General features: G+C 41.1%; 1 protein-coding gene across 1 annotated transcript in view; it reads left to right on the top strand.

Annotated features, from left to right (window-relative positions):
- EPB41L3 (erythrocyte membrane protein band 4.1 like 3) overlaps nt 1–25965 on the top strand; it is a gene marked incomplete at its 3' end in the record, with an annotated part of 59119 nt that overhangs the window by 600 nt on the left and 32554 nt on the right. Inside the window, exons 2-4 of the mRNA XM_080340022.1 lie at nt 18588–18692; nt 20970–21012; nt 24446–24521. Of these exons, the coding sequence (XP_080196148.1) occupies nt 18588–18692; nt 20970–21012; nt 24446–24521 (224 nt within the window). The remainder of the gene's footprint in view (nt 1–18587; nt 18693–20969; nt 21013–24445; nt 24522–25965) is intronic.

Genomic DNA, 25965 nt, shown 5'->3' with positions numbered 1-25965 from the left:
ACTGGCAGAAAGATGCTGGTGGTTTTCTGTAAGGAAACTTGTCTTCTGCAGAGATTTTGCCAGGAACCTAGTTTTGGGAGGGATGGTCTTTGCTGCACTGTCACTTGGGAACTGGTGCATGCCTGTGGGCAGACTCATGCTAAGAGGACACTTAGCCTTCAATTCTATAAAGCCATGGAGAAGCAGAGCATGAGCATATTCAGAATGTCATAGTGGGCATGAGCAAATCTCAGAGTGGATCAGTTTCTCCATTCAGCCTTTCCAGCCATGTCACCAAGGTAGACTTTGGACAAGGTAGCCTGTCCTGAGCCTGCTTTAGGTCAGGAGGCCACAAGCAGTGGCCAGGAGGGGAAGGATGTGTGTTGGAGGGCTTGGCAAAACCAGCACTCCTTTGGACAGCTACAGGGTGTGGTGAAGAAGAAAATGCACCTGAGATGGACAGAAGAGTATAAAGATAGAGATGAGGTAGTCTGCAGGCTTGAAAGGAGAACAGACAGGAACACAAAGAAGGAGAGAGGGTGAAGGAAAGGAGTACCTGACTGGGAGTGAATCCTGATGCCTTTACAATCAGGTGACACTCAGCCCTTGCACCCTCCAGCCACTCTTGTTTTAAGTGCTTTAGAGAGCGACAGGTGAGGAAGAACTTTATGATTTTTATTTATCCACGGCTTTACAGTTTTGGCCAAATTTCTCTGTGCTAACACAGGAGCTGTGATTTTATTACTCTTACAGCTACTTAGCCATCATACTGTCGAATATTATTTAGTTTCACTGGCCAAGTCCTGTGTTATTTCCTTCAGACTAGCGATAGCTATCTGCCCACATACTTTGTGACTGTTAAATTGTCATTTCTTGACCCGTGGTCCCAGTTTTGCCTGTCATGAATAGTGTGTGAACCTTTAAGCTGGAAGAATGACTAATACTGGCCTTGATGGAAAGAGTCAAACTCATTTCAGCTTTTGCCACTTGGTTATACAATGTGAGTCACTTTTTGGAATACAATCAAGGAAATCTTACCAAATAGGATTTCTATGGAAATCTTGTCTAGCAGGCTGAGCTTTGTGAGAGTGTAAGATGGAACAGAAGGGGAGATTTTTTATGTTAGACTTCTACTTATGCACAAAAATGCTGTGAATAATACTTTCTTTTAGGAAGTTTCACTTTTTTGCTAAACTTGGACTCTGCTGGAGTTGAAGTGTCAAACTACTAGCATATAGAAGCCATCATTTTTTATTGCTTGTCAGATTTTTCTGTTTTGCCAGTGCTGAATAGCTCTTGAATGTCAAATATTAATTTTGTATGTATTTTTTCTACTTACGCTGCTGAAATATTTTGAAGTGGTATTGACTGTCATCAATAATCACTTTATCTGCTTCTAAGATGGTTAGACTTTCTAGGCAGCATGTAATATTGGTACGAATAGAACTTCTAAAAGGATGAATCCTCAAATGATTAAGCTATGATGATGAGCAAACAATTGGGTGCATTGAAACAGAAGTTAGTTAGGAGGTACAAATATTTCAGGGAGTGGTTTAAAAGGTGCAGATATTTCTGGGAACAAATGCAACTGGAGTGAAGCGTGCATTTACATGCCTTAAACGAATGATACAGACTTTGCATCCTTCCCAGGTGCTATTGTCAGCATACTGTGTGTATTGAGGGTGCAACTGCACCTACCTCTAGCACAGACAATGTAGAAACACTTGGTAGATCCCCAGGGGAGTCCATTCCATGTGCATAAAGTTCAGCTACAGCAAAAAGATCCTGTGTCCAGCCAAGAGAAATGATGTGACTTTCACTGTGCTTTTGCTCCTGGGGAGAAAAATTACATACAAAGGGAGTTAGCAGGGCAGGGACACTGAAGGTCTGTCTCAGGTGACACCTCAGGAAACCCTGTAGGAGGCTGAAGGTTAAGTAGTTTTAGGTAATAACAAAATTCTATGGCTGTTTCACAGAAACTCAGTGCTGCAGCTTGAGAAATAACCTGTCACATTTCAGAAAAATGCTATCATTTTTTAAGGATCGCCTATGAGTCAACGTACTGTATCCCTTTAAACTGTGGAAAAAAAATACATGTATAAAAAGCATACTGAAAGACCTAAGAAATTATGGAGGTCAGTAAATTCCCCAAGATTAATTCCTTAAAGAAAGGAGAGAGGAGCAGACAACACATGCCAGTTAAACATTTAAAAGTACCATTCTTTGTGGTTTACCCACTTAACTGCAACTTTTGGTGTGGATGGTGGCCCAGGGCAGAGATGTGACAATCAGTGGATGTGAGTCAGAAGAATCATCCGGTGTTGTCATCTCTTGTCTTCCAACTCTGTGTGTCACGCTTCTACCCACTGAAGGCTACAAAGCAGCGTAATTGAGAAGGACCAGAAACTTAGAAACCTAATTTTGAGCTAGAATAATAGCTCTGTCAGTGAATATTGATTTGGGCGTGGGCCAGATATTTATCCCTCCAGAACTGCATTCCCTAGTCTGGGAGTTGTGAATCATTATAGAATCCATCAGTTACTCTATAGAGAGTGCTTTGCAAATGACAAATGCTTTTATATATGTTAAATATTAATAAAATTTAAAGGAGCTTATTGCTCTCAAGTAGAGCACAACTTACAGCTTATCAATTATGTGTTCATCCAGCTAATGACTTGACAGCTGAAATTGCACGTACGCACAGACTGAGATGCTTCTGAGGCAGGTGTGGTTAATCCATTATCCTCTTGGTGTCCTTTGTTGCAGAAGCCCCTCTTTCTTATTCCATATTTAATGCTGAGCATCATCGTTGCCTTCTTCTGTATCTTTCAGTCTGTCTCACATCCAGTACTTTTCATTTGTGACACCAGGAGTTTTTCATGTTGTATGAGATATATCTACAGGGGAAAATGTCATGGAGGTATCTTCAAAGCTGAGGTTAACAATGGTTCATCTCATGTGGTATCTATTCACTGAAAGGATCTTAAGCAAATGCTGGGTAAAAGCTCTCTCCTGAGGCTCCACAGTGCTACAGCCTGTGTGTTTTATCTAACCTGACCCAGAAAGTCTTTCATGCAGTAAGACATTACAAGCCAAAATCAGGTTAAGTAGGTAACCCAGCTTGGTCATTCATTCTCCTCCAAAAACATAAACCAGAAGTGTTACCATCTGTACCCATGCTGCCCCTCTTGTCTAGGAGCCTATAGATGGTAGCAGTGGGCTTATTTAGGAGAGGTGCTTCCTTTCAGTGGTGGGATGACCATCTAATAGTGCTTCACCTGTCCAGGGACAGCTGTTGGCTTTTGGAGCAGAAGTATTTTCTATACGCTGATATTGTCCCTGATATTTGATCAAAGAAAAACAACCTCAGGGTGTCTCCATGGTTCTCCTGTGTCATGAAGAAGCTGGACACTTCTAATGGGCACTCAGTCACAGGAGTCAATGCCATCTACTCAGGTGGATGACGAGTGGTGATTTCCACCTAGATGTCCAATGCTGCTGGAAATGGTTCTCCTTGGGCTCTTCATTGCACTCTCCCAGCCAGCATAGGGATCAGAAATGCTCTTTCTCAAAAGCAGCCGAGTCCACACCTGGGGCCAAAACTGCACCGGAAAGAGGGTGCTGAAGACTTCTCTGTCAAGCAGGCTAGACCTATACTTTGCATTTGCTGGTTTGAAGAACTAAAGGTAAAGCAAGATCCAAGACTGAAAAATTGATTTCAGATAACCTTAAAAGAGACAGTGAATACACTAATTCAGATATTCATAACACACAAGAAAACAAGCAGAAATAACTTATTTCTGGGTCCTTCCCACGTTAAATAGGTGTTTTCAAGTGCTGTAGTGCAATTATGTTATTTCTAGGGTTTATTTCCCTTCTCTTCCCTTTCTGCCTCACATCAATTTTCTGTTATCTAGACTACTGCATTTTAATTAAAAGATGCAAGTGGAACCAGCTGTCATCCTCTCTCTTACATGTACCCTAATTTGAAGTGTCTTCACAAAACAGGATGGAATTTGCCTTCATCGTTTTTGCTCTAAACATATACATGTTATTAATCACAAAGTGAGATCAGAAAGCTGTAACATAATCTGTCTAAATAAATGGTAGAATAATTAGATTTCATTTTCAAAGGCTCAGCTGTCTGAGCCCATTGGTAATTTATACTCTTTCTTCTACTTTCTTCTGCTGCTCAAACTTTCTTATCGTGCAGGATACCAGTAAATGAAAACAAATGTTTCTGTGGCATCTCCACAGACCTACATCAAACAGCATGAATTGCCATAGGATTCAGATAGGCTGCAGAGCATGTGGAAAGCTGACATCTCAGAAAGCATCACTGGTATCCCCCCTTCTTGGTGGGTGGGGGTCAGCTGAGGTAGGAGAGGACTGGTAAAAATACACTGTGTTTGTTTGGTTGGGTTTTTTTTTCCCCAGATTCCTCAGCCAGGCTGCTGCTGGGACCTGGGCAGTAGCTGGGTGTCCCATGGCGTAGCTGCTGCTACTCCTTTGTGATGAACCTCTAGTGACTTCCTCCCTGATGGAGGCCCCATTTCTTTAGTGGGTTTCCCTGTGTCCTCAGGTGACTTTGCATTAACATACTTGAGTTGAAATGGTGAGATTTATTTCCATACATTTGAACCTAGGATTTATAACATGGACAGAGGCAGACCAGAGTGAACAGATCTCTTTCTGCCCTGCACGAATAGGTGCTGAAACAACTTTTCAGGGACAAAATGGTCATGAAAGACATAAATTCTCAAACAGGATGGAGTCTTGCATTTTGCTTGAGTTTTTCTGTTAAAAAGTGAGAGTACATGGATACTTCCTTGATAAATAAGTTGTTAGGAATGGTTGAAGGACAGGCTTGAAGAACAGAGAATGAGCAAGCTTCTTTCTGCTCTGCCACCACTGCCAGAAATGAAAAAGAGTGGTGGCTGACTTCAAATGCTTCCAGTGTTCTTTTCCTGGTTTTCCAAATCTGGTTTGCGAGACTTCCTCTGGAGGAAAAACCCTTCTGTGTGTCTCTATGGCAGTGGCGAACACATGGCCCTGTTGTCTCCCTCTCCATGCAGTATCCGAGCTGACTCTTCCCCAGGAGCCATCTCATCGCTGACCTGCTCTCTGCTGTTGCGCAGGGAGTTTAATAACATTGAATTTCTCATCCGTTTTGAGGTAGCCTCTAAGGTCAGGAAAGGAACCTCTATAATAAGATGCACTCCGCTTTCTGAAGGATACAGTTTCAGTGACCCCCTGCACATTTTAATTGTTTAATTAATTCCACACAGTCTTTACATGTGAAACTGATTACTCAATGCAAGCGGGAATTTTTTTAATAAGTCTTTTCCTTTTGACCTACTCGTTGCTTACATTTCAGCTAATTTAATATGAAGAGCTTTGGTTTTGGTTTTTGTGCCTTCCCCGGGATGTGTTTCAGTAAATGTGACGGGACTGAGATGCTTCGTTGCCGTTACACGGAATGTTTTATGTCCCCAGACCCACTAATTAGGGCTGACTTAGATTAGCTAGGGGATTCAGTTAAGATCTATGTTACCTGACACATGTCAGTAGGAGTCTCAGTATTGCCTGAATATGTTCCAGCTGAATAGAGTTAGTACACAACTCTTCTAGTTGCTTTTTCCAAATACTGTGTGCAGCTTTTTATTAGCTAAAATACTTGTCAATTCAGGAAGCACAATGTTCTGGAAATCAATACCAATGTTGTCCAGCTCATAATAATCAACTGAGACGCTGAGTAGAAATAGGCTTTTCGCTTCAGCTTTGTATTTGATATAAAACCAAACATGTTAAGGCTACCTTTTTAGTATTTTGGGGGTTGGAATTTTTTTTTTTGCTTGGTTGGGGTTTTTTAGGTTTTTCACTGAAACCAAAGAAATCTAAATGAAAAGAAGTAATTTCTGGCTGAGCCAAGTGTTTTGGAAATGCCACGAGGCAGAGGTAGGATGCTGGTGTGGCACTTGTGGGGCTGGAGCTTTTCCTCCTCACCAGGAGAAACTCATTTTCCCCAGCTCCTCTTGCAGCTGGGAACATCTGTACTGCAAGGTATTCATGGAAAAGGTCTCTTATAACCTTGGTTGGAAAACACTTCTGTGGGATTAGACAGCTGGGGTCTCTTCTATTTCCTCCAGTTAACATGACAGTATTTTACAGAGACTGAAGGAGAACCAAGAATTAAACCCTTCAGACATTGCACCTAGTGAACAACAGGTTGGGCTTTAAATTCTACCTTTTGCACAGCTGAGGGACATGGTTGCAATAAAAAAAAAAAAAAAGCCAATAGTTTAAAGTAACAAATAAAAGATTGTATGTGTCTTTTCCACATCCATTTTCTTCATCTAGTCCTCTTATCTCTTGCCTTTTGTTAATAGTTTCTGCAAATGATTTGGGCAGTGAAATGATGGGTTTAGCAGACAAAGATCTTCATTTTGATACTTTGGAGGCACCAGCGGTTTTTCATAATGGTGAAAACCATTGAGAGAGGTTGACCTACATTGACAAATATTTTCAGCTGCCATTAAACTGCATTTTCTAGGGAATAAATGATTAGCTGAAAACTTCTTAGTGAAATGTTGCCTCCGGTTCCCTCCTCTTGATGCACCACTTGGACAGGAGTCAGGCAACAAGAGCTTATTCTCTATATGGTGAAGTTTTAAAAAACTTTTTAGTCATGCGCACTCAAATCCAGGCAGTGTAAGGCTCATTGCTGGGTAACCTGTTTGCAAGAGCCCTTGAGAGGGTGATCTTTTACCCATCTTCAGCCCCAGACAGATAGAGGTCTGTTGGCTCCAGGCGTTCTGTCCTTGTCACCGTCCTTGCTGATGGTGCATTGATCCTTCCATGTTTGTTTGTCCTCAGCTCAGAGATCCTGCTGCTTCTTACTGGTTGCAGCCAGCACCCAACCTGTGCATGCATTTTAAAGTAGTACTGGGATATAAATCACAAAAAGTGAATGAAGGGCTTTGCTTACACCTTTCCCTTCCTCTAACAGATGGTCAGAATTTAAAACCTCCAGCTATATCTGGACAACGTGTCCATCTCCCCAGTGCTCATCCTCCCAGAGAAGTTGCTGGTTTTCTTGGCACTAACTAGTCACACTTCTGCCAAGCCTCCCTGCATTTTGTCACATTTTCTGCCCCATTTCTGTTATATGAGTGCCTGTTACCTGCTCCAGCTCCCGACTGAGCTGTCTGAATTAATCTCCAACTCTGTTGTAGTTGTTAGTTGTTCCCATTTCATAGATGCTGTCTCCATGTTAACACTTAGAATTGCTGTTTCCAGACCAAAACTAGTAAATGTTCACTTTATTATCATTTTCTAAAAATATTAGTTATCATATAAAATCCTAGCACCTCATATGGGTGATTCTTTTTTTCCAGCTGAGCCCCATGTAGTGTTGACTGGGTTGCTTTTATGTTTTCTTATCCCTTTCTGTTGATACAGTGAACAAAAATATCACAGATGGGACTGGGTGGTGAGGAAATACCTGCTTCTAAAGCAAAGCTTTGATAGGGAGCGAGGTCTGTCTCTCATGGCTTATCTTGCTCTGGCAGAAACGGTTTTGATCTGAAGTGGATAAACCTTGGATGTAGCTTAAGAATAGGCTGTGTTGTTTTTCTTGACAACCCCAGCATTAATGGTACGATAACGTCTAAGGTACTCCAAATCTAAAAGCCTGATTATTACGCTGCCTCTCCTGCCTCAAGAGCATCTTTCTGTACTATGGTTTGTGTGATGTGAGGGTTTTTTTTGTTCTTGTGTTTTGTTTGAGGTTTGTTTGGCTTTTTTTTTTTTTTATATAACGGGGGTTTTTGTGTGTTTTTTTGTGTTTTTTTTTCTCAACTCTAACCTGGCAATGTAGATCAGGGAGAGCTCTGTGGCTTTTAAATTCATATGGCCAGATTACTCTCTTAATCGGACTATGTTGACAGTAGAGCTTTTTTCAGCTGAAAATAAACATAATGTTTATGGTTGATTTTTGGTGATATATGCCATTAACTATTTATAGTACAGGTAATGGTTGACTCCCCTCTCTGTGTTGGTGCTAGGCTTGTACATAGCAGTTACATAGGAGAGAAGAGTGTTTGCTGTGCTTACCCATGTACGGGTAGAATAAGGAAAATATTTATATTTATAACCCCTACTGTTGTAGTGAAACCCAAGAGACATGCTTGTGTTAATGCAGAGTGTCTTGCAGGAGGCAGTAGAGCGATCAGGCGGCATTAAGCCAGTGGGTCAGCTGCACATCTTGTTAAAATCCAAGCACAAACAATCTGTGTTCTCAAGAAAGCTGAGCAAGGGTGGTACTTTTTCTGTTGAAAAGCCTCAAAAATCGTGGACTATGGTTGATTATTTTATGTCAGGATATAACAAATCTGTGAGACTAATCAATGTGCTGAGAAATGAACTGCTGCTTGAGAAATAGTATCCACTGTTTTCTACCTTGATCAGAGAGTAGTACTTGTAAGCTGTTACCAGATCTCAATTTTTACAGTACGAATTCTGTTGATGCACTTGGGATGCCCAAGCATTTGATAGTCATCACTTTTGATGGGTATTTCTGTAGCTGTTGTGTACATGCAGCCATGGCTGTTACATTTGCATGTATAAAGACACACTCCAGAGTGTTTATTATTTCTCAGGTGCCTCCTTTTTGCTGCTTTGCATTGCCACGGTGTTCCTGCTTTTTTCCTGAGCATGCAAACTGTGTAACACACACGTCAGTACCCTTAGAGCTCATGTGATGCCACTGCTGTTGTGATCTCTGCTGCTGATGTTGAAGGCAAAAACCCTAATTTGGTTTGATGCCAGAATCGGGACTAGGTCACCAATCCTCTTACTGGGATTTAGCAGTCCACTGGGTTTTTTTAGATTAGTGTTGGCTTTTTAGGATTGCAAGCTCAAACGGCATTAAAGAATGTTGCCCCCGATAAAAACTATGCCATGTTATACAATGTCATTGCTACTTGGTGCAGGTATGTAACTACAGCATAGACACTGTTATTTATTTATCTAAGCACTTGTATTAAATACTTAGGAGATAGGTGTCAGAAAAGGTTATTTTCAGGAATGGTAATACATTTCAATGTTCTATATTACATTAAATATCAATAACCTGATAAATTATAGTGCTACCATGATGGGAAGAAAAAGAAAATGATCAGTCGTCACTGTATGTCAAAATACCTGCTAGTCTATACTGTAAGTTTTCTAGTGTGGTATTCATTTCCATGTGGGATAGAGTTCTACATTAAAAAGCAGAGATAGAGGCAATACTACTGCAATTTTTATTTCAAACTATTAGAATATATTAGTCACCTACTGGGATATGTATGCAAGTTCACACATTAAAAAGTTCATAAGGGAACAGAACATTTGGAGAGCTTGTGTTGGCGTGCAGCTTTCAGGAAAAGTATTTCCTTATATGAAATGTATTAACATTGGGGGAAAAAAAAGCCTTTTTAACACAGCTTTTATTAAACTAAATCTTTCTGAAATTGCCTAGTACTTAGTCCTCCCTGCATCTGGCTAAATAGTTCATTCAGTGGATTGTATTCAGAATTGTGACCTGGGACATTTCCAAATGCAGTTTGCCAGTGAGGTATGTAAAAGATTAAATGGTACTTCCTCTTGAGAACAAAAAAAAAATGAACGTGTTTTGCTTTGAACCTTTTCATTGCTTGTATTTTTTTGCCACATGAAAGGCTGGCAGAAAGGCCTTGTTCAGTGTCTACTAGACATGCTGGGAAACTGCTTACAAACTGGATGAGAGTACTACATCCATCCAGGGGTTATGTGTGTCCTCATAGATGTTCATTTATAATACTCCATGTATGCCCAACCCAAGACTTTTCCTTAAGAAACTTGCAATATTTGGATTAAAAAGACAGGATGAGTTTATTTCTTTTATCTTTAAACTGTTCTCTGTTTGTCTATGTGGAGGAGGAGAGAAGGATGTTTGTTGTTTGCTTTGTCAGTCTCTGTATCTTAACCATTGTCTTTGGTGTACAGCATTGTACTGGTAACTTCAGCAAAGCTTTTGTTCCATAGTAGAAGTGAATTTATTTAAGATGTTTTGTATAATGCCTAGAACATAATTCTCAACACACCTAACTAAATGTTAATGTTTCTGTATCTCCTAGTGCCACTGCAAGCACAGCAGTGGATGCAGGGACCTAAATTCCAGTGTTTAAGTCATGTTAAGGTTTTAAAAACTCCCATTCTGCAAGTTGTACATGTAATCTCTAAGATGTGCTTCAGTAAACCAGAGGAAAACTTGCTGATTTTCTGCCAATTAACACTCCAGGAAAGATTCTCCATCTATTCTTCTTCCTGGATGCTCCCCATTTAGCTTCTAGCTGGAGACTTCAGTTGAGAAACAATGAATTTGAAGAAATTTTAGGTTTCTTTTCTGTTACCTTTCTCCTTCATCCTCTTTTCCCCATGGAGAGAAACTGAAGAGAATTGTAAACAACACAAGAGCAAATCCTTTGAAAACACAAATTAAAAATGTAGAAAAGTGAAATGAAGTTAAACTTCTTTGGAATGACTTCTTTCATTTATCTTCCTTGGGAAAAATAAACCTTCTGCTATTTTTTTATTCACCTTTAATCAATATTTGTTCAAAAGCACATTCTCTCTATTTGGAAATTTTCTGGCCTGAAGTGCAGTGATTAGATTCTAGAATTTCTCAGTTCATCACTTTGTATCTTGACCAGCTCAAAATCTTTCAGAAAGAAACATGGGAAATAACATAGTATGTAGATTTTGTTTAATTCACAGATAAAAATGCACTCCTTACCAGAGTGACTGTGTGAGTTTAAGAGCTCTGATTGACTCTCCACAGATGGAGAAGTGCTGTGGTATGGTCACCAGCTGCTCTGCATTTGGAACCACACTGAACATTCACTTTTAAATTCGTATATGTTCGTGCATACACCTACTCCACTCTGGTGAGGCCCCACCTGGAGTTCTGCATCCAGCTCTGGAGCCCTCAATACAGGAAAGACATGGACCTGTTAGAGAGGGGTCAGAGGAGGCCACAAAGGTGACCAGAGGGCTAGAACAGCTCTACAGTGAGGACAGGCTTGAGAGAGTTGAGGTTGTTCAGCCTGGAGAAGAGGGGGCTCTGGGGAGACCTTATTGTGGCCTTTCAGTACTTAAAAGGTGCCTACAAGAAAGATAGGAACAGACATTTTAGCACAGCCTGTTGCAATAGGACAAAGAGTAATGTTTTTAAACTAAAAGAGAGGAGATTCAGGCCGGACATGAAGAAGAATTTTTTTACAATGAGGGTGGTGAAACACTGGGCCAGGTTGCCCAGAGAGGTGGTAGATGCCCCATCCCTGGAGATGTTCAAGGCCAGACTGGACGGGGCTCTGAGCAACCTGATCTAGTTGAAGGTGTCCCTGCTCATGGCAGAGGGATTGGGCTAGATGACCTTTGTAGTTCCCTTCCAACCTAAACCCTTCTATGAATCTATATTATGTGCATTACATTATGCACATATTTGCCTATGCATATTAGCTTATGACATATATGTGACATTCCAAGCCCTTCCCCCAGAAATGTTCTCAATACAAAAGTGATTTTGGAAGCCTGCATACACTTGATCACTTTAGCTTGCAGGTAGTCTCTATTTGCACAAGTAATGGTTTTTTGGGCTTGGTTTTGTTTTGTTTGTTTTCCTGGGACTGGAGGTATTTTTGTGTAAATTGGATAATTCACAAGGAAGGAATGAGAAAGTGTGTTGTCAGGAGACTGGAATTCACCAGCTTGGAGACTCAGCTGGGGGAATTTGTGGGGAGAGAGTGCTCACTGTGGCAAGTACAAAGTGTTACTGACAACCAGTTAATTGTTTACTCTTGTCTGTGTTGCAAGAATAATTGCAGAAGTTGCAATATGGGGAGGGAGAAACTTGCCCTAGTGCGTGCTAGTTATTTGTTGCCATATACATTTTAACTTCTATGGGTGTTTTCCTTGCATTTGCAGAGGAGAACACCATGTGGCCCATGCAGTGCAGAAACCAAAGTGTTGACCAAAATAGCTTGCAAAATGCAACTTAAATCAAAAGAGTAAAATAAAATCAGTAGTCTGGACAGAACTGGAATTTTTTCATCATGCACATTGCAAATGAAAAAATAAGCTAATACTTCCCCACCAGAAAGAACAGGGGAAAAGGAAGAGGTTAGTACAGCCACATGCCAAAATACATTACAGCATGCAAGGCTAGAGCCAGCCCACGTGTTTATACAGTGCATTGTTAAGATCCACGGGAAAGTGCAAATGCTAATTAGGAATGTGAACCAGATAACCTCAACATCAGTTAAAAGTCCAATTATCCCTACCAGGATTTCATGATACTAATCTGTTTGTCCTTCTTCCAGTGACTCCAACTAGAGTTATTACAGTAATTGTACAGAGTTTAACACCAGGCTAGTGCTAGTGTGGCGTTGCTTGCTGGCAGCTTGACAGCTTTTCTGAGGAAAGTGGAGATGCTGTGTTTGCATATGTATTAGTGCAGAAAGATACATGCAAACTCTTTCCATTTGAAATCCAGGCTTACAGCTGTGATACTTTTTCATCTTGCTGTGCTCCTTGACTGAACAGAAAGGGAGGTGAAGTTTCAATTCCTTGGGGTGCCCTGACCTTGCGGTTACTGCGCAGTGGAGATGATGGTTTATTTGTGGCAAAAATGAATCCTGTGACAGCTATTTGGCTGTGAGACTCTTTCATCAAGTTTTCTCTTGCCTGTAAAATTTGATCTGAATGTGATCTCTTGTAATTGCTTTCAGATGGGAGGGACATACCTGCATGCTGCAGAGGGCCCTTGCTCAGCGTTTTGCATCCACATGAGTCTGCAGCATTGGATGCAAAAATAGAACTGCTCCAAAATACAACACTTCGGAGGTTGCAGTAGCTTTCATTTCTAGAAAGCTGAGAGGGCCATTTTCTGCTCTTCAGCTCCTCCTCGTTCCCTATCAGTGAGAGGAAGGTAATCTGCTCATGAGTAAAAATAGACTACTAGAGTAGACTAACACTCTACACTTTAAGCAGGTGTATGACGATTAACTCCTTAGTGTCTGTGGAGGTGCACAGGGATCCCATTATCACAGCCGTGCTGGTTGGAAGGGACTGGGGAGGCCGTTTGGGTCAGTTCAGCTGTGGCATTACCAGGTCAATGCCTTGAAACCCCCGAAGAACAGAGGCTCCTCAGCCTTGCTGAGATACTGGTGCCAGTGCAGCATTGTCCCTCTGGGGAGAATCTGTCAGACATAGGGTTGGATTCAGTCAGGCAGAATCACAGGTGGCAAGAGGTCCTCAGCACAGACACCTCTTTGCTGGAATAAAGCTAGGAAAGACGACTGGTCCAGAAGGCTGGAGGTTACGCAGCAAGCAACGGTTTGTTGTTTGGTGTGAGGGTGCATCAGTTAAGAGGCTCAGGCTGTATCACCAAGGTGAGTTCCAAAATGCCCCACAAGAAGATTGCATATGGTCATGTTTCAGGGGCAGGATGGCCAAACTGGGAGCCACAGAAGTTTGAAGGAGACATTTCTGAGAAACTGTGCCTTCTGGCATGGGGCAGCCAAGACTACAGTCTTGCACAGAAGAAAAATTTGCCCCTTGGAGGCATCAGTTCTGGATCCTGATAAATTTTTTCTCTGGTTCAACTAGCTTCCAGTCTGAGAAGCATTGTCCAGCATATAACATTTGAAATCTTTCTGATCTCTTTCCTGTATCTCATTAAATAGCAAAGAGGGTTCCTGGGGTCTTACTAGCGCCTACATGACAAGGAAGTTGGTGTCACATCTTTGTTGGTTGCTCTTTTCCCATGTAATTATCCTCACTGCTTATCACAGTAACATGATTTTGGTAGCCTGATTGCTGCAATTCAGAGTTTATTATTACCTGAGTGTCATGCTGGACAACAAGGTGAGCAAGAGTCAACAATGTGCCCTGGCAGAACAGAAGGCTGGTGCCATGATGGGCCACATTAGGCAGTGTTGCCAGTAGGTCAAGAAAGGTGATCCTTCCCCTCTATTCAGCACTGGTGAGGACACAGTTGGAGTACTGGGTCCAGTTCTGGGCTCCCCATTACCAGACAAACATGGACTCACTGGAGAGGGTCCATCAAGAAGATGGACTGGAGCATTTTACATATAAGGAAAGGCTGAGAGAGCTGGGACAGCTCAGCCTGGAGAAGGCTCAGGGAGATCTTACCAATGTGTACTAATATCTGATGGGAGGGGTAAAGAAGGCAGGGTCAGACTGTGCTGAGCAGTACCCAGTGCCAGGACAAGAGGCAATGAGCACAAAGTGAAATAGAGGAAATTCTGTTTAAACATAAGAAATAAAAGGTTACTATGAGGGTGGTCAAACACTGACACAGGCTGCCTATGCAGGCTATGGAGCCTCTATCCTTGGAGATATTCAGAGCCCAAGTAGACATGAACCTGAGCTACCTGCTGTAGGTGGCCCTGCTTGAGCAGGAGGGTTGGAATAGGCAGTCTCCAGAGGTGCCCACCAGCCTCAGCGATTCTGGGATTATATTGATGCACAATACATTATTTGTGACTGAGGTGACAACAACGTAACTATAACAAAGACTTGCATTTTTTCACTTTAATAATGTTTGTTTATCATAACTACATTACAGCTTATGGGCTTAATCATAATAAAAGAAAACTCATTATTTTTCTTCATTAAGAAATAACAGACATGATACCCAAAAGTTCACCAATAAGAATAATTGAATTTATAATAATCTTGTTATCCAGGCAGAGCTAGGATGGAAGTACTTAATTTTTGGATTCCTCTCTGTCAGTGATGTACAATGTGTTATCTTGTTGTGGTGATCTTGTAAGGAGCCAGGGGTGTGATGGAGGGATATGAGCTGTGGAAGCCAATGTAGAGAGATTTGAATGTGGACTCTTTCTGGAGAAGCCAGTCACAGGACGGGAGAGCCTTTTGTGGCCTTTGGCCTCCCAAGGAGGGACAAGCTCAGCTCCAAAACCGAGGATAAGCTGGCAAGGAGAGAGGCAGCTTCTCCTCTCCCCTGCGTGTGGGAGTTGCTGGTGGGTGTAGATGTGCCAAGTTTGCTGCTGCTGGCTCTTGTCTCTGGGAGCTTGACCAGGAGGCTGTTTATTCCCATTCCAGCTTCAAGCAAGAGCTGTGGACTTTATAGAGCTGCAGGGAGGAGGCTGTGAAAAGTGTAAAGTTTTTGCTCCCGGACTTTTGTACTCATTTATAGCATTTAATCTATGGTTTGCATTCTTTCTATAGTCTTGACTTCCCAAACCTAAAGCAAAGTGCCTCTTTTTTTTCCACATCTGCACATTTCATTTCATCCCATTCATGCCTGAAAAATAGCTAAGAATATTTCTGAAGGAGAATCTCACCATATTTACCTTTCAGAAAAACTCTTCTGTTATATGGACAATATTTGATAGCACAAAGTCTGATATTCTTTAATTTTTTTTAATCCACATATTTTGAATTGCTGAGAATTGGTTGGCATTTTTGGCATTAACCTGTGATCCACAGTAACCAGCAGTCAGTCTTTCTTTCCCTCAGACTTGTCACCCCTAAATGGTGCAAAGCAAAGGTTGAGGAGCTGTATGAATTTGTAACTTGACTTTTCTCTCATTCTCTTCGTCCTAATCTATCACTGCCAAAGCAATGATACCTATACCTTGTCTGCCATGCTTATTTGGGCACATGGTAAATTAAAAGCAATTAACAAGAGCACAGGAAGTCTCTTCAGTTGCTATAATTATGTGTTCCTAACTAAACCTCTTAATTTCTCATGGATTAATCCAGTAGTTTTCCTTCACTGTGCATTTGTGCAATGTTGTTCTAGAAAGAGGGTGTGTGTGCTAATGCTGCATAGGTACAGAGCAGGAGAGCTGCAGATACACAGGTACATGAGGATTTGGAGGGCCTCAGTGCTGGCTGTGTTGCCAGGCAGCCCCCACTCCCCAAATGATAGGAGCCCCCTAAATCCTGCTCCCACAGGTCAGCTCTGACCTGGGAAGAGGCACTCAGGAGTAGCAGGTGGCAGCCGCAACATGTGAGGCTCATCTGTCTGGATGCCGGTGGGCATTTCTGTGGAGAAGGAAAGTGGTCCTGTTAGGATTTCCCCTCAGCCATCACCACTTCACACCTGGTGTCTGGTGAAGAGAGGACCCTGACCAGGAAGGGCTGTTAGTTATACGTGGTATTTCTGACATCTTCTGGCAGGGCTTTCCCATATCCTCATGTGGGAAGAGGCTGAATACAACTTGAGCATCTTCCTACAGTAGGAGGAAGATCCATTTTGTCATGGACAAAAAATGAGACGTGCAAATTTTTCCAGGCTTGCCATACTTATCCTCACCTGTGATGTATAGCCAAACAAGAAATTCTGAGCGCTGGGGCTTTTTTCATCAGTTGGTTGTTTTTTATTACAGCACAGCCCCACACAACTGTTTCCTCCAATTCGTTTTTAAAACACTGTACCTTGCAGCTTCTAGCTAGTCTTAGTCAAAGCTGACATCTATGTAGCTGCATGGATCAGCCACATAAACCAGCTCCTGTGTTGGCCTCATATGACTCTTAACAGGACACTGAAGTGTCACAATTCAAATACATATAAATGGTGCGGTGGTGCAGACATAGTGTTTCTCAAAGCAGAAAGCAGGTGTCCTTTAGAGTTAACCTGCTTATTTCATTCATTATAACTACTTGGTTTGTTATCAAGTAGAAAAGCAAGAAATTTTGCAAAATACAGCATTGCTTGCTTATAGCAGAAATGTGACTAGTTTGGCTTGAAATCTCCAAGTTGGTTCCTCTCTGCACACCAGTAGTCAGATCTTTTCTTATCCACCAGATCCTCTCCATAGAGCCTCAAGTATAAAACCACTAACCTTTTATTATTTACTTCCAAGTATGGGCCATGAAGAATTAGCTAAACATTTGTTTGAAATTATAAAGGACCTGGGGTATATTTATGCTTCCTACGACAGGGTGGAAAGTGTATGACAAGTAGAACAAGGCCCTAGATCTGTGAGCTCAAATGATGCTGGAAGTCACCGTAAATGAAGTTACAGCAATACGCTCACAGTACACTTCCATGCCCGTTTTTTTCTTGTTTGGAGAACACTTGCTAGACTCTTACCAGCCACACTCTTCAGTTTCTCCATTGATAAAAATGTAGAGACTATATCCCTGCTTCCTTTCTCATACGCCATCAGAGCCCCAATAGAAATACCACATTTAATATAAATTAGGATACACTGCATAACCCCATCGTGTCTCATAATGTTTTCACAGCGTGTTAGGCAGCAACATTCAACTCCTCTTTTTTATTTTTTCTTTTCTCTTGGCTTGCTTACCACTTCTAAAATAGTTTGAGGCCAGTGTTGGGCTCCACGGGTTTGTTGGCATAGCTGTGTCAGCTTGGATTGTGAAATGTCCATCCCCCCATGGCCAAGGCTGCTGGGCTGGCAGCACCGTCCAGGCACAGATCAGTCAGCGGAGGTGCCTAAATTCAGAGGCAGCGTTCTCTCCTCTTTTGTGTTAGCCTCCTCCTATGCCTTTGAAGCAAGTAGCGTATTTCCATTCTGTTTCAAGTCACGTGTGTGCCATGGATAAAGAAACTGCAGTGCTGACAGCAACTAAAATATTCATATATCCATGTGTTTGATATGAAGAGGGGAGATTTTTCTTTCCCTTTAGCTGAGTTGCACTTAGGGAAGCAGGCAGTGATGAAACAGTGGCCTAAATGATTTTGAATTGTTTATCATAACGAATGCATATCAAAGTTGGCACATGTGGCTTATAAAGAGGATGTTTCTCTCTTGTGTTTGTTTTTTTGGAGTTTTTCTCAGTGTCATATAAAACACTGAGACCTAGGATGACCTGAATTTTTACCATCTCATATGAGAGATACGACAAAGCTTTTGCCAAGGGTGCTGGCTGTTAACAGTGAGAGATCATCTCATCCAACGTATTAGCAGTAAAGAAGGTTACCTGGACACTAGAAAACTGTTTTCTCACCCAGCTACCTTCCCAGGGAGGGCTCTTTTGGTGATTTCAGTAGATAGTATATCACATTTCCTCATATATTAGATAAAAAAGGATCCTGGAATTAGTCTGACTTGTTACTGAGGCAAGAAATATCTCCATGTTTGCTTTTATTTCCAGTGGTTCGTCCCCAAGTCACAGCTCTGATAGTCCCCCATCAGGAATATTTCGTACTGTTGTTTGCTGCTACTGTTGCACACAAAGAATGCTTGGGTTTGCTGCAGTGTGACCTCAGCATGCATTTGAAGTTGCAGTTTCTGAAAGACAGAAGAGATGTTCTCGTTGAAACATGACATGTATTGACTTATTTTTATCTCCTCAAGAAGATACGAACTTTTACGGAAAGCAGATTTGCCACATTCAGCAGATTGTTAAGACGATCAATAGGTTTCAAAGATGGAAATATTGAATCAAATAATTTTGGGGTTATTGATTTGAGGATTAAATATAAAAGGTGTTATTTTAATGCTTACGTTACTTTGTTTTGCAAACGTGATTTTTTTTTCATTCCTATTCATTTCCAACAGAAACGTTCCAGAGGTCAAGTGCTATTTGACAAGGTGTGTGAGCATCTGAACCTTTTGGAAAAAGACTACTTTGGGCTAACATACAGAGACACAGAAAACCAAAAGGTAAACCACAAAACTGTTGCTGGTCTTTGGGATGTGGATGTCAGAGCTTCCCTGAGACATCCCCCAGGCTGTTGCAAACAGTCTAGAACTTCTTTTGATTTTTCTTTGCCAAGATCCATAGACATAACTTGAGCTATTGTTTTTTGTAAATACCTCTCGAGAGCATTTCCTATGTTTCCCTGGCTTCCTTCTGTGTTGACTATTTATAACATGAAATAAGTTAATCCTATAGCTGGTTCTCTTTCTAGTATGATTTATTTCATTACTGCCAGAGATGAAAGTCAGATTTACATTCATAGATACACTACTAAACATACAATACTAAAATATGGCTTTATCATACTGTGGTTGGGATACCGATAGGCAGGAGTTGATTGACTGCTCCTGCTAACTGCTAAGATAAAGTGAGGCTTTAAGTCTTACTTACTTTATCTGAGTGTTATTGTTGATTTGGCTAAAGACATAAGTCTACAGAAGCAGTTGGCAGCAGTAGTGAATCACACTCTGCTTGTCTGCATCTCAACTTCAGTATTATAAAAAGCTGTGTATTAACAGTGTCCAAGATGATCTAATGTGCAGGTGAGAGAGATAATATATATATGTGTATTATTTTGGACACGCTATGATGAAAGAGAGAGTATCAAAGGATAATTTAAAATACGCCACGTGGTTTTGGCATTTTAATATAAAGAGTTTGAAAGAAACCAGTAACAAAACCTTTTAGCAATATGTGCTGTAGCCCAGCAGGTGAAGGTTTTTTGTGCTTTGCATGGCCTGAAGCTATTACCGCTTCTTCAGCTATTCATGTCTTGTAAGAACAACAGTTTTATTTTCTAGGCTTACCTTTGTTTCAGTTATATATCATACAGAATAAATCAGTCCTTTTTTTCTCTATTTTCTGCTTTCTTTACAGACTTTTAGATATAAGGATTTTGTTTCTGCTTCAGAAAATCACTTAAGCAGACACTTGGTCCATGCCAGTAAAAGATAACTCTAGCATATGCTTAGTTTTGAATTGTGTTAAAAGTTATACAGGTGTTTAAGAGCATTGCCAGATAGGTGTGGTTTCCTGTATTGGAAAGAGGAAAATGTATTCATTATTAACAGGTAGTTTAGAAGTACTAAGCATTTGTAGATTGCCAGTTACTTTACAGAGCTAAACAGCTAAAAGAATATTAGCTGCCACCACATTTATTGGTCAACATGCATATCCTCTGTTAGATAATGTCCAGCCACACAATACGTGTCCATATCACGTCATCTTTGAAAACAGAAATCCTGATGAATCTTTAATTTCTTGGTGCATGGTGTGCTTTTGTGCTCAGCAATAGCTGGAGCTCTTCAGGCTCGTGTTTTGCCCCACAGATGAGGTTTGGACAGCTGCAAACTGGTTGTTTTTGTTTAGGAGGCGATTGTTGTGTTCTACTTGGTTGATATTTCTCTAGTATTTTTTTTCTCTGATACATTTGTTTATCTTTCTTTGGAGAAAGTGGAACTTTCCTAGGGAAAGAAAACTTTTTCTTCTGGGATGTGTCACACATTTTAAATGTTAATTTCATTCTGTTAGAAGGCAAGACAGAAGTGCAGGGCCTTTTTCTCCCAGTGCCCAAGAAGCAGATACGGAGCAGGCTGCTCTATAAATTGCAAGCTCTGGCTGCAGCAGTGCCACTGAGAGACCCCAAGCTGCTGTGTACCTCTTCCAGGAGAATTTCATCTGATCCTCAACATCCATGGAGTCAACACAGTGATAACTCCCCACACCCTCAGCAGGGGTTTTGTCTTCTTTGGTCACTGGGTTCTGCACAGCATGGATGGGGGCAGTCACGGTGCTGCCTCTAGTTGCACCTTGTGCCCAAGCCATGTTGCAAATGGGGCAGTACCCTATGCCACACTGGTTGTCCTCTAGCAAGGCTTTTCAGCCCTTCCAGGGGGCTAAAAGAAAAAAACAAAACAAAACACATAAACAACCCCACCACACCTAGTAGCTAGTAGAAGTTTTGTTTTCCCATTTGGAAAAAGGTTTCTGTGCATGTATTTTACTAATTTCTATTTTTTAATTTTTTATTTTGAACCATTCAGCCTCTCAACATCTGGGAAGGTTAATAAAAATCCTGTTTCTACCCAGAGACACATCTTGAGAGTTAGTGTTACCCCTGCCTATTGCTGCGTCAAGAAGAAAAGGGGTGTTCTAGCTTTGACTCATAGCTCTGTTTTAATAATAATGGTTTTTTTGTGTTTTTTAATTAAAATTGAAAAAAGGAATCATTTTATTTGCAGAACTGGTTGGACCCTGCCAAGGAAATCAAGAAGCAGATCCGAAGTAAGTTTGTTATCGTTCATGTGTTTCTTTTAGCATGTCTGGAAAACTTTCATTCTGGTGTATTCAGACCCCAAAATCTACACAATAAAGTGTTTCCCTCCAAACTGCAATCTGTGTTTTCAAAGACATTGGACCCTTGTGACACAAGCGGGGATGCAAGAGGCAGAGGGGGCTCCTTGCCGCACGAGTGGTGTGTCATAGTACCACCTGCCCATCACTGTCCAGCCCCTCTGGTCCTCTGGGCTTGTTCCCAAACCGCTGGGGTAACTACCCTCTTAAAGGGCTCGTGCCACCGGCGTGTCCCAGCACTGGAGGTTTAGCAGCCCCCTCTCCCCAGCCCCTCACCACATCAAAGTCTATTTCAGAGTCTTCTTTTGCATCCTGTCACGGGTCTCTGGCAAAGGAATTACCCGCATCTTTTAAGTATTTTAGACCTTAATGAACATAGGCAGTTACTAAGGCTAATAACACATGAACTTGCACTGCTGAAAACAACTTGACATTTGCAGAGATGCAAAAACCCAAAGTTTGACATTCAGCAACATAACCTTAGGGTCTAGGCCACGTATATAAATTATTTCTTTGCATTACTGATATTTAAATCATATCCAGTAATGCTGCTTATGCCCCATACTGAAATACTTCACTGGTGCAAAGATAGCACTCTATCTAAAATATCTTTCCTTCCTACATTTCAGAAGCTTGAACTTTGCTACTAAAATGACCATTCAGTTCACAGAGAGGCAGACAATTTTCTGCTTCACATGAATATTTTAAAAAGCTCGGTTGTTAAATTTGGCTGTCTGCTACATTAGAAATTCAAAAACCTCTCAAGAGAAAACCTTGTCAAGACTGCCAAGCTCAAAATTTGACCTGGCTTCTTTTTCCCCCACCTCACTTTTTAAAGTTGATGAAATATTCGTGTGTCTTCTTTGGGTAGCCTCAGTAGTTTTTTTCTTCACACATTTTGTAAATGATCTCTTCTAGCACTTGTGCTTTCACGAACAAATACCTCTGGTAGTTTGTTGGGTCAGGCCTGGCAAGGGAATTACTTCCCTCTTCAAGATTCAAAGAGTTAATTTACACCGGCTGGAAAACTTCCCTGCTTACTGTGAGCAACCACACTATTTCACCAGTATTATTTTCATTAAAAGCAAGTGATCTGCAATAAAAAGTAATGAAAATCTGCCTTTTTTAATCTCTTGAGAAGATGGATCTGGAGACAAAGGTGCTGTAGATGTCAATGAGTCAGGTTGCGCAGTCAATCCAAGCAGCTCAGCTCCACACCACTGGTTTTAAAGGCATCTAATATGTACCCAAACCATGAGATAGACAATGAAAGATTGTGACAGCAAGAGATTAAGCAGGGCAGAAGAGTCTCGTCCTGGACTTGATACAGGGGACAGTTGTATTTGCAGAAGATGACAGCTATAATTTGCTTGCTCTGTACAATTCATTGTAGAAGTTTAGAACAGGATAACGGTGGAAAAGGAGGGCTGTTACCCATTATACTTTCCAAAACATATATTTATAATCCTGCTAAGTACTGGTTGAGTTGTAGAACACTCAGATATGTTATTCCACTGCAGACCACAGAGATGTCATCCCAGTGTTTGAGAACTGAGGCTGTTGCTGTGCGTGTGGCCCCTGGTTCTAACACCATTAGTTTTAACCCACTAACTTGCACAGCATTAGGTTTTATTTAAGCCCCTGTAGTCGGAGTGAAGGTCTCTTACTCTGGTGTCTTAGCCGTCTGTGCTACATGACAGGCTATATTATAGGTTCAACTTATTTTGTGTGTGCCAGAGGAACACATTTTTGTTTTCCCGCTGTGATGGAGCCAGTTGTCACTCGCGCACAGGCTCTGCCCCCACCCTGGGGCCAGTCCACTCCCTGGTGAGACCGTGCCCCATCCTCATTGCCACCCAGATTTTCCTTCCACTGGCTTTTACGGCCCAAGAGAGTGGAAAAGTTCCTAAAATCAAGGAGCATAAAAGTCTTAACAAGAGCTGAAGTCCTCATGGTAAACATCGAAGTCTTCTTGCACATTAAGCCTGTTTACTTGGGTGTGTGGATGACAGAAGAGGATGGGGCTTTGCATGGATTAAATTTCCTTGTTGCCTCTAAACAAATACTCCCCAAGACCCAGTTATGATGACCATGCAGTATTTCCAGGCAAGCAGACCTGTTCAGCATATAAGATGTCTTACTGAAGAGTGTACCAGATACACCTCAAATGCCTTGTTCTTTAGGAGGTACCTAGGCCCAAGGTGCCCCTGAATTACAGATCATGGGAAAGCTCTACCCTGTTGAGTTTATATAGAGTCCTGTTTTTCACAGTGTTCACAAGCACTTCCTCATTATACAGCCAATACAGACTTTTCAAGAGAGATCTATTTATTTCTAGTTAGATATGTATTTTGACATCAATACCTTTCAGAAAACACAAGGGTCATTACTTTGGCTTTTGTTTCCTGACTACATAAATACTGTAATTTATGTGGTAGAAGTACAAATAAGAGGTATATCCCATAACAGAGCCTTCAGTGAAAAGTCTTCTTACTGGAAAACAACTATGTTGCTTGTAAGAACACTGTGGTTTGGCGTTTCGTTACTGCTTTTTTTGCATTTTGAGACACGCTGGTATAGCCTGTCCCTTTTTCAAGAATAGCTTTTATATTTACATGCTATGTTCAACTCTGGGTTTTGTTTTTGGTTTGTTTTTTTTTCGATTTTGATATTTTTTCTTTACAACATTTAAAGCTGACGCTCCAAAAAAATTTCACAAACTGTGGTGACACAGGCCAGTATCCATCGCATGGGTCACCTAAACTTACTGAAAAAACTCAATAAGAATTCCTCAGTGTTATGTACTGGTTTTCAGTCAAGCTCTCCATGTCTGTCCTTGCAGTTTTGTCTGCACAATAATTTATGTCTGTTGGAGGCAGGAGCTATGTGCTGAGACAGCACTCAGAGAGGATGCTCTGAGCTGGTTTGGGTGGTCAGACCTCGGCACATCACCCCAGTCTGGAGCCCCTTTGTACTCTGGCTCGTGGCGTTTCCAGCACCTCTGTGTTTTGGCTTTTTGTTTTTTAAAGCTTGTATAGGCTGTGTTTTCAGATGGTTAATTCCAGTAAACATTGTTTGTGGATTGAGGGGGCTTTTAGGGTTAGTAATAAATCACTGCTCTCTTAGGGACCTCACTTCAGTGGAAATACTGCCAAATAAGAAAGGAGCTCTATAATCTGATCCAATACTGTAATTGGGAGGGAGAAAGTAGTATCTTCAGAACAATGTATGGGAAAAAGATACTATTTCCTGTTCTTACGAATTGCCTGGCTGGAGTATTTTTAAGTCTTCTGGTAATCAAACAGCATAAGCATCTCTGTTTACACTTGCAGTGGACTTTCAGTGAACTTGTGTTCTTTTCCAGGTGGTGCTTGGCAGTTTGCATTTAACGTGAAATTCTACCCTCCAGACCCTGCCCAGCTATCTGAAGATATTACCAGGTATTTAAAACATCAAATACCTTTATAGAAGGGGCTTAAGTAGCCCTACTTGTTAGCACTTACATTTGAATTATCCAAGAAAAGAAATGTTTTCTATTCCCCTCGACTTCCTTTTTCTTATGAGCTTATGGAAAATATGTAATGCTTTGGCAGAGAAGACACTGTGAACAGTGTCTGCCCTCTGAGCTAAGATGACTCTTTTCTACAATTTAACCCTAAACCCAGGCTTTTCCAATGTACATATTCCCGAGCATTGATTTTAATTTTTACAAAGATGCCCGATGCCCAGTTTTGCCAGCGATAACAAGTTATTATTGTTGGTATAATCGTAAGCATGGAAGGAAAGAATTGGGATGAGAATAACCATGCTTGTAAATTTCATATGTCATTTGACAAGGTAAGCAGTTAATGTGCACGATATAGGGAATATGGTGGTAATGAATGGTTGCTCCCTGCTATCCAAGTCAGGTAGGTCTGCAATTTGCACTTTTGCTTTCTGGTTTTATGTGCAGATTGCAAGCACAACCCATAAAAACACCACCAACAACAAAAACTTCGCCTGGTTTCCTCCTTGGCTTGAGGAGCCATGATGAGTTTTGTGCCCTTGACAAGCTGTTCCCTAGCCTGTTGTAACATTTTGCAACCTGTGGATATTTTTAACCTTCATTGCTTTGTGGACTACTTGTTGCTTAGAAGGTAGCATGAAGATTTTGGCCTAGATCAGAGGTCCCCTTTGCTAGGCATTGTGCAGAAAGACAGTGTGCCAAGATTTCCCACCTAGAGAGAGGTCTTCCAAAAGAAAGGATCGCTTATTTCCTCTTGTTGCCCTCAAATCTCCCTTGAGAACTCCAAGACTTCACCACCAAGTCAACACACTTTAAGTTTTTCTGTTTTCTCCTATGTGGTGATCTCTTCAACTGTTCATCACTGTGGTTTTAACAGCATTTACTATTTAAATGTATTTTTTTGAGAAAGCTCAACAGTTTGGTCAAGAGACAACTTATGTTTTTTGAATGACTTGGAGTTGGGCCACCCCTTAATGAGGAGTACTTGGAGCTTTTGATTATTTTTTCTCCTTAAAGAAAAGTATCATCAGGTAGCTATATATCTTAGTGATCTATGATAGAAGCCAGGTATGTTTAATGGTAATTCTCCATCTAGGTCACTAAACAAAGTAATAACTTATTTTATTAAGAAATCTCTATGCGGCTTTATAAAGATAAATTAGGCATTTCTACCCTTAGGCAAAGGTTGGGGTTGGGTTTGTTTTGTTCGTTTGTTTATTTTGGTGTTGTTTGGTTTTGCTTTGCATTTTATTTGTTTGGGTTTGTTGGGTTTTGTGGGTTTTTTGTTTAGTTGGTTGGTTTTGTCTTTTTGGTTTGGTGGGGTTTGGTTTGTTGGGTTTTTTTTATTGTTTTATTTTTGTTTTTTAATTAATAATATC

The sequence above is a fragment of the Nesoenas mayeri genome (assembly GCF_963082525.1).
Source record: "Nesoenas mayeri genome assembly, chromosome: 2".
Classification (NCBI taxonomy): domain Eukaryota; kingdom Metazoa; phylum Chordata; class Aves; order Columbiformes; family Columbidae; genus Nesoenas; species Nesoenas mayeri.
The sequence above is the reverse complement of the archived record's forward strand: the minus strand, read 5'-3'. Positions and strand labels throughout refer to the sequence as shown.